This window comes from Bacillus rossius, chromosome 16 (assembly GCF_032445375.1).
Source record: "Bacillus rossius redtenbacheri isolate Brsri chromosome 16, Brsri_v3, whole genome shotgun sequence".
NCBI lineage: Eukaryota > Metazoa > Arthropoda > Insecta > Phasmatodea > Bacillidae > Bacillus > Bacillus rossius.
In genome coordinates, this window is record NC_086343.1 from 40,141,554 (window position 1) to 40,157,940 (window position 16,387).

Genomic DNA, 16,387 nt, shown 5'->3' on the forward strand with positions numbered 1-16,387 from the left:
CTCTCTCTCTCGATATATATATATATATATATATATATATATATATATATATATATATATATCACACACACACCACCACAAACATCTCCAAATGTTTATTCATCTTATTTAGAGACTTTAGAAGATAAACTGGCTGCTTATCAAGATGAGTTAGTGCTACTTGGTGATTTTAACGTCCCAGGTGTTGATTGGACCAATAATCTAACTACCAACATTGTGCACACGCACATCAAGACTAAAGCACAATATCTTATAAACTTTATATCTAGTCTTGGTCTATCTCAGTATAGCATAATCCTATCATCCAAAAACCTCTTAGATCTTTGTTTTACAAATATCTCGCAATGTTCAGTATCTCATGCGGATGAAGCACTCGTCACTGAAGACCCATATCATCCTGCCTTAATTATAAAAATATCTGACAGCATTCCTTATGTGGTCAGTTCTTCTAGAGTTTCTAGGTCCTATATAAATGGTGACTATCTTGGTCTTTACAATGCTGTTAAAAACTACGATTGGTCAAATTTCTATGAATCTACTGATGTTAACTATCTTGTTGATCAATTAACTACATACTTGTATATGTCACAATATTAATGAATTCATCCCCGTTTTCATTAGCAAACCATCTAAATACCCTGTTTGGTTTTCAAAAGACTTAATTCAAGCTTTAAAATCCAAGAAACATTTTCACAAACTTTACAGAAGAAACAAAAATTTGTACTATTATACTAAATTTTCATTCTTTCGAAAACAAACCAAATATCTTATCAAGCGTGATAAAATAAATTGGACCAGAACCACTAACAATAATAACAAGAACAATCCTAAGAAGTTTTGGCGCTATGTCAAATTAATAAAAAACGGTTATCATGAACAGCATTCGTTAAAAGTTAATGATGTTGTATCTAGTGATCCAGTGGTGTTGACTAATGTATTTGGTGAATACTTTTCAAGAGTCCTCTAATGTCAATTACCAAGTTCCCACCTTAAATTCATTCCTTGATACAATATCTGTTCCCTCTGTTTCTGACAGCCTTGTGCTTTGGGGCATAAGGGCTCTAAAACCCTCAATGTCTACAGGACCCGACGGGATTCCTAATTTTATTCTGAAAGGCTGTTCACATTTATTAGTACCTCTATTAAAACATTTATTTAATACTAGTTTAAGAACCCAAGTTTTTCCTAATAAATGGAAAATTGCAAAGGTCATTCCAATTCATAAACACGGAAGCAAATTAAATGTGGTTAACTATAGACCAATATCACTATTAAATGGTCTCTCTAAAATTTTTGAAAAAATAGTTTTTAAAATCACAAATTTCCAACTAAAAAATTGTTTATCTAGTAATCAACATGGCTTTAGATCAGGAATGATTACAGCCACCAATCATATACTTTCCTTAATCCTATTTTTAATGAAGTCATTAGCAGGGGTCAGGTAGATGCCTGCTATTTTGATCTTGCTAAAGCTTTCGACACTGTAAACCATTCATTACTATTAGGCAAGTTACATAATTTCGGTCTTAGTGACAATTATGTTAATTGGTTTTCTAGCTACCTTAAAAATCGAACTTTTTTTGTATCTATCAACAACTCCAATTCTTCAAATTTTATGGCTAGTTCTGGAGTTCCTCAAGGTGGTACCTTGTCTCCTTTACTTTTTAACATATTTATTGATGACATTACTCAAATTCTTAATCATTCTTCTGGCACTCTATTCGCAGATGATCTAAAAATAAGTAGAAAAATTTTCTCTTTTAATGACTGTTTATTATTACAAACTGACATTAATGAAATTAATAACTGGTGTAAAGCAAATCTTGTGACCCTCAATAAAAGCAAAACAAAAATAATATCCTTTACTAGAAAATACCTTACTATCAAATATGATTATAAATTAGGCAACACCTTAATTCAGAAATCCTCTTCTCTCAAAGATTTAGGTTATCATTCTAGATTCTAAATTGTTCTTTCACCAACATGTTAAACATTTAATTTCTAGTTCCCGAAGAACATTAGCTTTAATTAAATATGTCACATGTTATGCTACAAAAACTGATTCTATCCTCTCTCTTTATTTAGCATTAATTAGGTCAAAACTAGAATACTGCTCAGTAATTTGGAACAACATCAATATGTGCGATAATATTAAAATTGAAAACATACAGAATAAATTAATAAATATTATTAATCAAAAACATCTTCCTCTACCCAATCTGATATCTCTCTCAAGTCGAAGAGAATTACTTGACTCTATTTTCATTAAAAACTGTTATACTAACAAATTGAACTGTAAATTTATACTTGACAACACCGGTTTAAGAGTACCTCCTTTTAATAGTCGTTTAACTTCCACTTTATGTACAGTTAACAGAAATAATGATCTTATCTTTAGGCTAATAACCAACTTTAATAAATTTGATAAAGACTTTAATTATTTTCTTTAGTTCTTAATGATCATGTGTGTTTTAGTTCTGTGTTGTCTAAATTGTAACATTTGAATTTTGTTTTATTGTCTTTGTTATGTGTGTTTTGTGTTTATATTGTATTGTTTTGTGTTTTTCATTTATGTTTATTATTGTGAGTGTATTTGTGTCTAATTGTGTGCCAACCATTAAAGGCTTTGTCCTGTTAGTTGACATGTTACAATTATAAATAAATAAATAAATAAATATAACCTGAAATAATCAGATGTCCCGGCATTTGATAAACATTTGCACGGTTCCTCCAGGCTTACTCTAGACAATCTCACTGTTTTCCATGTCCAACATAACTTTTTTCCTTGTCTCATCAATCAATATAGCAAGATAATGTAAGTACATTTAACTAAAAATACTTATCAAAACACATTTCAACCACTTATATAATATTTCAAACTAACCATTATATCTTTTCCGTGCATAATACACATTTTATTATCATTTCTATCATGGCTAAACTACAAAGATGGCCAAAATTTTATATAAAGCCTTTAACTTTTGTATGAACAAGCTTTAAAACACTACATTATTGTTTCTCTTACGTTAAATTAATAATGAAAACAGATGGGATTTCAACTGCACATAAATTTGTGATAGATAAATGAACAGAAAACTTATTATTCTAAAGACTACAGCAGAGATGTATTCCAAACAGTGCTCATATAATCACAAGACCACAAGGGCGCTAACAACATTTTTATCCGACACAAAAGAATGAAATAGTCTTCAATATTCACAATGCTTGTTAAGTTACGATAATGGAGGACAAGTTAAAAGCTCTATTAACAATATAAGCACTCTAAAATATTACAAGGCCAGTGGGGCAGATAGCCAACAAGAGTGAGCGCAACAACAAACATGATTGCGTAAACTGTCCCGCGAGACCATAACGCAGCAAGGTAGATACAGGTATTCAAAATCTAACAAAAAAAAATTTAACAGGTAAACAGGTAAAGCTGCAATGGCAAAACCATCAAAGATCATTAACTCGGAGATTACACGGAAAACAATAAAACATGATTAAGTTTTGACGTAAAGCATAATAGTTAACAATTTAAAGGCTTGAATATTAAAAAAGAATAAAAGATTATATAGTACGCCTGAGCACACAAGATGAAGTATCACAAACAGGATGGAGATTTTCCAAGTCTTTCTAAGGATTTGCGTCAACCACAAAAACTAGACACAAAGTTGCGAGTGGATGAAGAGCATGACAAGGAATAGCATTTCTATGAGGAACTCAAAGTTTCTTGAATGTCTCCAGATGGAGCTTCGGGGAACATCATCGCATTCCAAGCAACAGCACACAGCCAGTCTCGCAAGTTAACCAGACATAAATTATTTGACAGTGGCAACACAAAACTAAATTTGGAAGTGGAAACAACAAAGTTCAACTTACATAGTTACAATACACAGTTACTTTGCCATGACTCACTGTATTGAAGATGCCTAAATGCATCTCGAGAGAGTTACACTCTAAGCTTTTATAGCAGAAAATTACACAGCGTGCCCGTGCAATCTCGGGGAGGGGGTGTGGAGGAAGGAATCAAAGGAAAATAAGGAAAGGCAGAGTAGGGGTGGAGGGGAAGCTAGGTGAAAGGAGAATAGAGGGGAAGAAGAGGTAATGAAAAAAAGATCCACAATGACTTTCTCGAGAGTTGTTAAGCGCAAACACACTAGTGTTAAATTTACTAATCCAAATTAGTAACTAACATTTTGTCAATTTCCCGGTATTTTCCCAGTTTCGTTGACAGCTTCTCAGTTCCCCGATTTTTAACAGTTCTCCAGATTTTCCCTGACTGCAGAAACCCTGCTGTGTGCAAGTAACTTTCCCGGCTGGTGCAACAAATCTCCCAGGTGGCAACCTGAGAACCAGGCGACGGCATCCATACATGCCAGCTTCGGGGATGGTTTCAACTGCAAACTACGTAGATAAAGAGATGGTCGGCTCCACTTTTACCGGCAGACGCATCCACAATTGTTGTCACCAAGGCAACCGCACAGCTACCTTGAGGCTTGCTACACGGCCCGCTTACCTTTCACACTACGTAACGGGTGTATTTGAATAGAAAGTAGTCAATACAATACCGTTCAACCTATAAAAACTGTGATGAAACAGCTTGAAATATTTTATTTATTTAATGTATCTTGGTCACTATGAATTATAGAATATTTAATGGTATTCCAAATTTTTAGAATAAAAGGCAATTTGTCTCTCTGCTTAAGTGTTACCGGGTCTCACTATATCATACACATGATTTCACCATAAATTATAATAACAATGAATATTATTTCTCGAAGATTTGTTCGTTCCTTATTTTGCGAGATGAAAAAAGTAAGTTGAAATTTGAATACTTACCCTAAAAAAACAGGTTTTATATTAATAGCGTAACGTCAGCTAACCCATAAATTTTAATAATAATAAAATTGCTTCCTGAATTAAATCAGTTTTGGTAAAAAATTATATAAAACATAGTGTAATAAAGTATGTACAAATTTTAGCATTAATAATATAATTAAGGCGTAATCATTTCAGACGATTATAAACAAAACATGATCTCAGAATGATTTCTTTACATCTGTCAAAAATGCATCCAGCAGACTGCAAGCACGTACAGGAAGTGATGCCAGATTAAATTTTAAAAAAACAAAAGAGATTTGGGCTCCGTCTCACATGCCATACTGGTTATTTAATTCTCTTGTCATTACTATTATCATATTTACCTGTAATTTTTGGCATAAAAATCAAACATTTTCACCATAAGGTTCACCATCGAATAAGGGTCACACCATGTATCTGTCTTCACTACAGTTCCATGGATACAAGTGAAGTCCTTGTGTTCAGTGTCTCAGCTGGCACATGAGAAATACAGCTCTGGTGTAGACCCTTGGTTCTTCTGTGTCTGTTTCCTCCATGGAGCTAATATACAGTAATACATCTGGAGAGGACAAGGGAAGGCTAGCAGAGGATGCGAGGTGAAGCCGGGTATCGGCGTTTGTTCCCTGCTTCCTACGCTGGAAGAAAACGAAAATGAGCCAAACTTGCCTCGCGCGGCCGAAAAATCCTCCAAACTAAACTCGCAACAGCTCCGAAACTATCAAAACAATCAAACTGAAAATTTTACTGGATTATCTGTAAATATTTTCCCCCACACCGCTTTAATCTTTTTTTCGAAACATGAATACTTTCATTTTTAAAAATTAAATACCTATTTACTGCCAAACATTTTTGTGAATACGCAGAGTAAATTACAACATTGAGGAAAAATTTTTGTTTGCAATTATAGGTGGGGGAGACCCGCATATGAAATTAGGAAGAAGCCTCAAATTTTATTTATATACCACTCTTGAAGCATTCAACCCCATACTTTTATTTTTACAGAGAGTTTAAGTGGGAATGTTTCAGTGGGTAACACTACCGACATGTCTTCGGAACACACTTATTTTTGTTATTATACGTCTAAAAATTTATAATTTCATACACAACGTTTATAAAAACGAATTCTTACTTACCTCATTTAATCTATTACAAATCTCTTGTAATATACGTGTATTAGTAGAAGTTAGAAGTCTTTTCAATATCATGTTCATGTTCCAGTCTACTTACTCAACCAACGGAACATGCAAACCTTAGCTAAACACTGTAGAGAATTGTTTGGAATAACTGTAATGCTATGCATATACTGACAATGTAAGAAACTTTCAATTTTATTAATTGTTTGCATAAGAATTAATAATTTTAAAAAATCATAGAATAGGCTTTTATAGACTGAAAGCCCTGACATCGTCACCATAACAATGATAAACTTTGCAAAATAATTAAGGCACGTCTTTTATGCTACGAAGCACACTCTTAAGAGAAATGTTTTAAACTTATGTTGGAATGTAACAAATATCTTAAGAGCATTGTGAAACCGTTCCTTTGAGGGAAACCTTAATATACCGAACACCATACCATCCTTTAATCGAGTTCGATTTTCGCTTCTTAAGACCCATTCAAAATGCACTGTACACAATGCATGGTTCGGAGACGCAGTCCAGTTTTTCCGCTTTGTCGCTTTTTCCCAGAGCTGTCGTCGATCGTCACGCTTTGGAAATCTATGAAAACAGTAAAGAATTGTACTTACAACTGAAACAACTTCTCTTTGTTAATTAGTTTTCTTAGGTTTGTCGAAAAGTTCGAAGATTAGTAGTTATTTCTGTTTAAAACATTTGCCACTTTTTTCTGATGCTTCAAAAGTTTTGGGAATTAATTTAGTTAGCAAATGAAAAAAAAAAAATTGTTATCACCCGTGAAAAGCAACGCCATCCTGCTTGGAATTCCATCGATTTGTACAGCCATATGCGCTACAGGAAATCACCATTGTAGCCGCACACCAGCGCCACTTAAACCTCAAGGACAAGTGGGCTGGGGCTGTGTATGCAGTAGAAATACGCTCTCTTCCTCTTTCTTTTCATCCCTTCTTCGCGACCGGCTGGCTTCACTCTCGCCCTACACATGTCCACTCCAGATCTTCTTACATGCTCCTTGGTGGCGGCCCCCCCCCCCCCCCCACACACACCACACAACACACAAAACACACACACACACACACACCTATCTATCTATCTATCTATCTATCTATATCTCTATCCATCTATCTATCTATATCTCTATCCATCCATCTATCTATCTATATCTCTATCCATCCATCTATCTATCTATCTATTTCTCTATCAATCCCTCTATCTATCTCTCTTTCTCACTCTATATCTATCTCTCTATCTATCTCTCTTTCCTTCTCTCTCCCCCTCTCTCTCTCTCTCCTCTCTTTCTCCTTCTCTCTCTTTCTCCTTCTCTCTATTTCTCCTTCTCTCTCATTCTCCTTCTCTCACTTTCCTTCTCTCTTTCTCTTCTTCTCCCTCTTTCCTACTCCCTCTCTCTCTTTCTCTCTCATTCTCCCTCTCTCCCTCTTTCCTTCTCTCCTTTCCTTCCTCTTTCTACCTCTTTCTCCCTCATTCTTCCTCTTTCCTTACCTCTTTCTCTCTCTTTCCTTCCCTCTCTCTCTCTCTCTTTCCTTCTCTCTTTCTCATGTTCTCTCCTTTCCTTCTCTCTTTCTCCTTCTCTCTCTCCCTCTTTCCTTTTCTCTCTCTTTCCCTCTTTCCTTCTCTCTCTATATATATAAAAGGTGCACTTCAAAACACCAATGATGACTGCAGTTTTGTCAAGGAATGTTCAGTTGAAGGCATGGCAAATCTAATGAACAGTTGAGTCATGAACACCTGTCCAGATGTGGGTGCCGGTTCACGGGACACTCACATCGATGAGAAGAGGGAGAACATCAACCCTGCCACACGGCCTTACCTAGCCGTCGTAACACAGCAGACACGTCACTTGCCGGCGCCGACCGCTAAGAGGTCACACTGCGCTAGAAGGACAGAGCATCGCGCTTATCATCCCGCCTCACTAACACACACACACCCAAACTAGACAGGCCCCTTAACGGCGATTTTTAGTTTAAAAAAATGAAGTGCGACCCTTATGCGCGACTATGATCTGGCGTGTTCGGTGACCATAACATTACATTGCATAGAAATTAAGGTAAAGGTATAATGCAGATCCCTTAAGTGCTTTCAAGGATCTGTACCGATTTTTTTACGACTAAATATTACGCTGAAAACACGCCTTTTAACAATTTAACCATACAGTTTAAAAATTTAATCTGAGACCAAAAGTACTTTTCAGCCCTTAGCGAAATCTTAAATGCTTTTCATAAACACACCCAACTTAGATATCTGGAGTAGTTTTGAAATCACGTTGGTTTTTCCTAAAGCTTTGCACACCGTAGGTGTGCCCGGATAGACGGGCTCTTAAATGTGCTATCCATACACGGGTAAATAAAGTATTTGAAGTAATTAGCAGATTTAGTATAAATTCATCCTGACAGCTGTATTGCATTATGTGTATGCTTCGCCTCAAATGTTCTCAAGCTACATTTACTAAATATTAACACATAAAAGTGAAAAGTTATGCCAGGTTTCATAATTATGATCGCCTGCCCCACCTTTTACAACTCAAAATTAATGTTTTGTAAATATCTGGTGACAAAATTTGTAACCAAACAACAGAAGCAAGAATGCTATAAGGAACAAATTTACAGAAAAATCAATTAATTACAAGAATGTGAAATAAGCTGTTCAGCAAATGAGACAGACCCTCAATGTTACTAAAATTTAATTTAAACAAAAACATTTTCATTACATGGAATTTTTTTAACACTGGTTGTTTTCGGTGTCAAAACAATAGTATAAAATATTACTATTTTTATATTATTTATTATGTTTTACTGATTGAATGTTCAATTTAAAACTTTCCATGTGAATCATTTAATAAATGAGCTAAAAAAAATTAATGAATAAATTAGCGATCTCGGCACCATGGATGCTCTGCCGTTACCAGGGGGATAAGAAAAATAGCGAAAGGCTGTGATTGGCCGGTGGACAGAAGGGTTGAGCGGAGGGCCATGTTCCCCAGCCTGATAGCGGGCAGAAAGAATTCCCTATTGTGTTCGTCGGTCAAGAAGTCACAATGCCCAGTCAGGGCGTGACCTAGTAATTCCTAAATTTAATAATTAAATGTACAGTACATTCCCGATTTTACATTACTGCATTTTACATTTTCCCATTATTTGCACCATCTTATTTCAGTCCCGTTTTAACCTCACTGAATGCAATGCAATAATTTCTCGAAGATTACAACCCACCTACAATCTGCTTCCCGCATTTTACTGTCTTTTTTTATACTGCACCTACATAAATTCGTTATTCCAGTGTTTATCACGATATGAAGATAACACTTTTGTGTGAAATACCAAATACCAAATGCTGTTGAGAACGCTAGAGCTGTAACTCTTGTATTTTTCGATACGCTCTTCCATTAAAAACAGTATTTACAGGCTGCCCCCACTGGCCTAGAAATGGAAGATTTTGAATAAACGTTAGCAAGCGATGCTAACGCTAAAGTTTATAAAAATTCCGACCGTTCATCAGTAACTTATACATGTTGTATTATGTGGTTTTATTCATGCTATTATCCTTTAATGTCTGTTAAAAATAACGTTGTTGGTACCAAATTTAAATATTAATAAGCATAAAATTTTATTCCTTACTGTGAGCAATGAACTGAACTTTTATCTGTTGGTATTTTATTGACGTGGCAGCTTGTAAAAAATGGAAAACATTTTCAACTGATGAAAAACTAAACATTTTAAAGTGCGTGGATGAGCACAAAGGTACTCGTGTTTCACTCGCTGAGAGGTTAGGCATGCCTATTTCAACTATGAACACAACTGTCAAATATTGCAAAATCATATAGGTAACTGCAGCTCAGTGTGTTGATAAAGTGCTGTATTTTTATTAGTATTCTTAACTTGGAAATGTCTGATCTTACTATGACTTGGTAACTAAAGTATGAAAGTACCTATATATATATACTGTATGTATGCTTACGTGTACTCTACACAGAATGTGAATATAGAACATTAATGTTAATTATTCTATATAGATATGCTTCAGACACACTTAATGATTAAGTGTATATCAGAGTATGGTATGTTAAGGTGGTATAAAATCACTGTTGTCTTAGCAAAAACAAATCTTTCATATATTTCCCTTATTTTAAACTTTTCCACATTTTACAACATTTTCAGACACCCCCTTGAACAGTGCAATAAAGTGGTTCTAATGTAATTCACTTCTTTTTAGTCAGTCAAGGAGCCACAACAACAGGTCTGAGGCATGACCTCGCAATGCGTTATTGGGGGAAAAAAAATTTGAAAAAAAACCCACACACACATAGTTTTTTTTGCATCAGCAAGCTTCGCCGGGCACCCATGTTGAGGCGATGGTGGGTCAGGCAATAAAATTGACCTGAAAAAACAGCAACAAGCCAAATCGTATTCTAGTAGAAATGGCGAACCGATTAATTGGTGAATAAGAAACTTCTTCAATTGAGACTGTAATTTCAAGACAATGGTATCCACATTTCCGTTAATGCAAAAACGAAATAATTGTATTTATTAATTGTTTGATCTCTCCCCCACTTGCGGCAGCACGGAAGCGGAGTGACCGCACCTGCTCGAGCAGGGCGGGCACGCGCTGGCGCAGCTCGGCGAGCGCGCACAGCACCAGCACGGCGGTGGAGCGAGGGAGCCGTGTGTTGCCTCACCTGCTCCAGCACGGCGGACACGCGCTGGCGCAGCTCGGCGGGCGCGCACAGCACCAACACGGCGGCGGAGCGAGGGAGCCGTGTGTTGCCTCACTTACTCCAGCACGGTGGGCACGCGCTGGCGCAGCTTGGCGGACGCGCTCAGCACCAGCACGGCGGCGGAGCGAGGGAGCCGTGTGTTGCCTCACCTGCTCCAGCACGGTGGGCACGCGCTGGCGCAGCTCGGCGGGCGCGCTCAGCACCAGCACGGCGGCGGAGCGAGGGAGCCGTGTGTTGCCTCACCTGCTCCAGCACGGTGGGCACGCGCTGGCGCAGCTCGGCGGGCGCGCTCAGCACCAGCACGGCGGCGGAGCGCCTCAGCAGCGGCAGCACGCTCAGGAAGATGAGCGAGGCGATGAAGAGCGAGCAGATGGGGTCGGCCACGTACCAGCCCAGCTGGTCGATCAGCAGCGAGGACACGATCACGCCCACGCTGCCCAGCGTGTCCGCCAGCACGTGCAGGAACACCCCTGCGCGCACGCACGCTCTTACTCACGCACGCTCTACCCGTATCATCAACCAGTATCAAAACACATTCCTACCAACACACAACATGTCAAATTGACCATTTTTTTACCCGCTGCACAATACACAACACTTTTACAATTTTCATCAACGGTATGCAATCAATGCTGCCAGACTGTACTATAAAACCATAAGCTTTGAAAAATTATAATTTTGGGACAAGGTTAATGACCATGGACATGTGATCACGCTTCAAGCTATTAAATCAACGCACAGTTGATCCATTATTTTTTTAATGTTTAGCTGATGATTAAACTAAAAATGGATGAGGAATCTGCAAATTGTTAGGTTGAGTCGAGTCGAGTCGATGAGTGTTCAGTAATAACCACTTTAAGTTAAGTCGAGTCCACACATGATAATTTTTAAGTCGAGTCGAGTTCTTAAAAATCAAGCCGAGCTCAAGTAATTGCAGAAATTTTAGGTTACCTACTTTTTGTTCCAGGTGTTTATATTAATTTACCAATAGCATTATATTAAAGTTCATTTATGTCTTCAATGAGTGAGTCTTTTGTGTGTAGTAAATAAGTAAAATATAAATATCAATCATACCTATTTAAGATTTCTTTTAAAATTTTATTCTGGAAAACAAGGTAGATGTGAAGTCCTTCGAAGTCAAGGAAAATTATTTGGTTGAATAAATTAAATATGAGAAAATATTCATTATATATATCATAAACAATTTTTTTCTCATTTTAAATGATTTTAACCCTACAATTTCACAAGATGGTAATTCAGAAGGAAGCACATTTTCTAAAAAATAAAAAAATAAATTGTTTCAGAGTTTTTAACAGGTTTTCTAAGATAGCGTTGTGTTACATGAAGTAGTTTACCAGTAGTTCAGCTTTTTAAATAGTGGTTAGGTTAAATGGTGAGAATGGTTAACTGGGTTAGCTACATAAAAAATTATTTTAAATTGTTTGAATAGTTAGCTGTATTAATATTACATAAAATAGAAATGGGTGAGGTTAAAATTATCTATCTTATAAATTCATGTCACAGTATTCTTAATTTAACTATCCCAACCTAATTGATAGTCCTATTTCACACTATTTTTCATATACATAACCTAACCACTCGTTCAAATGGTGAACTACTGATGAACTAACTAAAATATCACAGCGCAATCTTAGAGAAGGACTCCTAAACATGCTATAAAGTAAAAAATTAAAAAAATTAATTTTATAATGGCTTTTCTTCAGGATTATATCCCTTAACTTCATAGCCTCTGACAAGGGTTGGGTTGATTCGTTATTTCTTTGAATCCAATTCCGATTCCACAATTTCCACGTTCGATTCTGACTGTAATTCCCAATTTTACTTTCTAATCTGATATAAATTATGGAAATTCAATCAGAAGGTTAACCTAAAGAACAACTCTTAAGAAGTCTAAATATACATAGGCCTACATTTACTGAAAAATTACATTTGAAAAGCTTGCAAGTATAGATTGAATGTAGTATTTCTGCTACCCCACCTCTGCTTGAGAATCGAAAGTTCTGATTCTGGTAGAATCAGTGGAATACAAGCACCGAAGAATCTACATACCCATCCCTTCTTGCAAATAAAGTTTTTTTTTATTTTTTATTTTTTTAAATAAAACAGTTAAATTTAGAAACAAATTTCCACTCTCATTATAACATAGCAAAATATGTACTAAAACATTTTTTTTATTTATTTTTTCTATAAAAAAACAACAATCTGCTATCTTCTCAAGTAGGCCTATGAATTTTTCAAAATCATTAAATGGACATACCAAAATAATGCACATAAAGTATAACCTTATGAAACATAAAATTAAACAAATAACTTTTTTTTCTCAGTATTATTTACTTTTTATTCTGCCATTTTCTGATTAGAAATGAATGTTCGTGTGCATGGAGTCCACGCGCGACAGAAGTGAAACTTCTAGCTTATTAGTTATAAATAGAAACAAATTACTAAACTTTTATAATAGAACAAGAGATAAATGAAATAACTCTTTTTCACTCGAATAAATAAATTGTAGACTCTTTGAATACAAAAATGTACTAACATTTTATCTGGTACATTTAAAACAAACTTTGATTTTAAATAATTCTTAAACTTGAAGCCTGCAGATAATTAGGTAGTTTTCGCAGCTTAACTAATTAATTGTCCAAATGGACATGTGTAGTCTGAGGTAGGTATCTGGCATGTGAAAGTGAGAACATGGCATACGAATAGGACCTAGCTCAATGCTACTTTTATGAGCCACAGTCACCTATGATCAAAAAATATTCACGCCTCTTAGTCGAACTTAACATATTTACGCACTCATGTGTTCATAACTATAATACAGTGTGTGACTTAGTTAATCAAATATTAATTAGTGACAAATAATTACCCATGTTAAACTAAAGTATGAGTAAAGTATTACCCTGTTTTATCGCATAATCGTCGCACGTGCATAATCATTGTACCAATATTTTAGGGCGTCAAAATTTGGATAAAAAAAACCTCTCGCGTGACTTTGCCCTGCTAATAGATTCTGAGCGCTATGTGTAGGTATTTTTTCCCCTATAAAACTATGAATTTTAAAGTAGAAATCTAATAATTATTGGACATTACCATTTAATTATTTAATTAACAGGAATACAAAGTTGTCTGATGTGTAAATTTTCTTTTAAAGACGTTATTAAACGTTATAACCTTTATCTGTTCGCCTACGTCGCCGCGGTGTACCTCTTATAAAAATGTAGCCATCGCTAGTTGGCATCATTCATGTTTGGTAATGTTGCTTCCCGTACGCGCACACGTACATCGAAATCTTGCCAATTGCATGCAATGCGCGCTCTCTGTCAAGTGCCAAGTTGACTACATTTGATGGCCCGCACTCTTTTGTGGTAAGTGTGTAATTTTGTTTTTGTAGTTAAGTTGAAAAAAGTTTTTGTTGCATGAGGCATGACTTATTAATTTAATTAGTTTGGCATGCTTTTGTGTACTCTAGTTTTTAAATAAACGTACTTTCCATGAATGGAAAGAAATTTCTTCACATAAACGTCGCACCCCTACTTTTTAAACTTGATTTTAGTATAAAATATGCAACGATAATACAATAAAACATGGTATACCAGCAATAATAGTTAGTTCCACGGCTAAAAAAAACAATACGCATATTAACACTATTTAACTATATTGATAAAAACAAGTAATTAAATTAATAATTAATAATACATACAAGAAAGAACAAAATTTTCTTTAGAACATGGTCCGTGGCACGTTGCATAACAATAAGCTTAAACCCCGTTGTGTTGCCCTCTATACTCAAATACTCCCTAAGGTCGGTGTGGCGTGTGGCGTCAGGCGACCCGCCTATCCCTGCAGCACGGCGGGGTTCAACCTGAGCCGCACGCCACCACGTGGAGCCCGCTCAAGGCTGCTCCAGCGATCACCGCCCGCGCCAACGGCCCCGGAGTGGCATAGCTCGACGTCCTACCCCAGGAAACAACAGCGCACATGAAAGTGCTCAAGTGCGCGAGAGTGCTGCGTCCTTTCTACCTTTCCCTGGTGTCTCCTCTTTTGGTTCCCCCACCACGTACTTAACTATTTCCCTCATCCGATCAGCATTTTCGTAGCATTTAAAAATTGTTACCCCCTCAGCAAAGGAATTTCACTTCAAAATGGCAATATAAAAGCATTTTCTTACAACACGCCCAAAATTTATTTTAAAAACGTAATTTAACGATGTGTGTAATATGTTTAAAAAAATTTTTTTTGACAAAAATAATTATGTCCTCCCACTGATAAAGGTTAAGTATCCGGTATTTCAGTAAATAGTCAAAGATATAAAGATACATGGTGTTACACTTTCATGTTTGTGGTGAACAGCGATACTATCGATTGCTGCTTAGTAGAAAAAATGTGAATTTGAGACATTAAATTTTTTTCTATTAATAGTTTGTTTGCTGTTTTACCAATCTCAGACGTACAGCAGGACATTCCAAAATTGTGTCTTTTACAGTATTTTGAAATGTATATAGCTGAAAAAGTTTTACAGTCAAACCTCTCTGAAACGACCCCTCACGGTTCCCAGGAATAGGGTCGTAATAGAGGGGGGTTCGTAATAGATATTTTCCGAAATTTTCAGTCGATTTCAAACCCCCCCCCCCCCTCACATGCCACCCTTCCCAAATTGCTACTCGCTAAGAAACCAACCGTACAATGGCACTCACAATGCTAGACGGCTTTGCTTTAAACCCACTTCAACCTTCATGACAAGTCGGTCACCCTACAGGCCACCTCTAAAGAAAAGATGTCAAAAGACAGTTTATTTTTACTGGTTAGTTTACATGTATGTTTTCTGCTTGCGGTAGTTAAATACACTAGAACCCCGATATCACGAACCCCGGATTTAACGAAGCAGTGATTTTACAAATACATTCTCGGGAACCGTCAAAAAATTGGACATTTTGACCAAAATATGAAAATCAGAAAAAAAAAATAAAAAAAAAAAAAAATTAAAGATCGTTAAAATCTGTTAATTTTAACACACAGCGTATTTTTGTGTCGGCTTTAACACTTCCAATAATGTTCATGTAAGAATAATAAGAAAATATGGGACATTTCCTTTAAAAATATGGCAGCTGTAGGTTCTGCAACGCGAGTGGGCGCACACGAAGCTCGCCCGGCTGGCTGGCGACAGCGGCTTCATGACGCATGAGCTCACCCCTCCCTCCCCTCGTTAACATTCTTCAAGGCTAGCTCATCATCTCTGGCAAGGAATTTACAAGTTTTCAAACTTAATTATAAATGTATTTTAATAGCAAGGGTCCTATGAAAAGGAATATACCGAATAAAATCAAGCTGCTGTCACCAAACAAAGCATAAAATGGCCCAATGCGTGGTCGCTTCGTTATTGCTCGCGCCAGAGGCGAGACGTGGAATGTTAGAAGAAAGATAAATGCGGGGGAGACAGACGGCAGCCAGTGTGTTTCCTGCGTGGGGAATAAGTGGCGTAGCCTTTTTTTTTTATGCTGGGTGAAGCGACCTTTTTCTGTCAACCCACGGGAAAAGATAATTGCTTGAGCTGTCAAGATAAACATCTTTGCGGCAGTTAAAACAAGTTGTGGCGGGCGTGCATCCAGTCGGTCGCTGTGTATATCTACTCGAAAAACAT

At 36.5% G+C, this 16,387-nt stretch overlaps 1 protein-coding gene across 1 annotated transcript in view; it reads right to left on the minus strand.

The window, feature by feature from the left end:
• The window catches only part of LOC134540374 (proton-coupled zinc antiporter SLC30A5-like), a 77,352-nt gene that overhangs the window by 40,667 nt on the left and 20,298 nt on the right, over positions 1-16,387 (minus strand). The window contains exon 7 of the mRNA XM_063383061.1: positions 10,878-11,198. Coding sequence (XP_063239131.1) covers positions 10,878-11,198 — 321 coding nt within the window. The remainder of the gene's footprint in view (positions 1-10,877; positions 11,199-16,387) is intronic.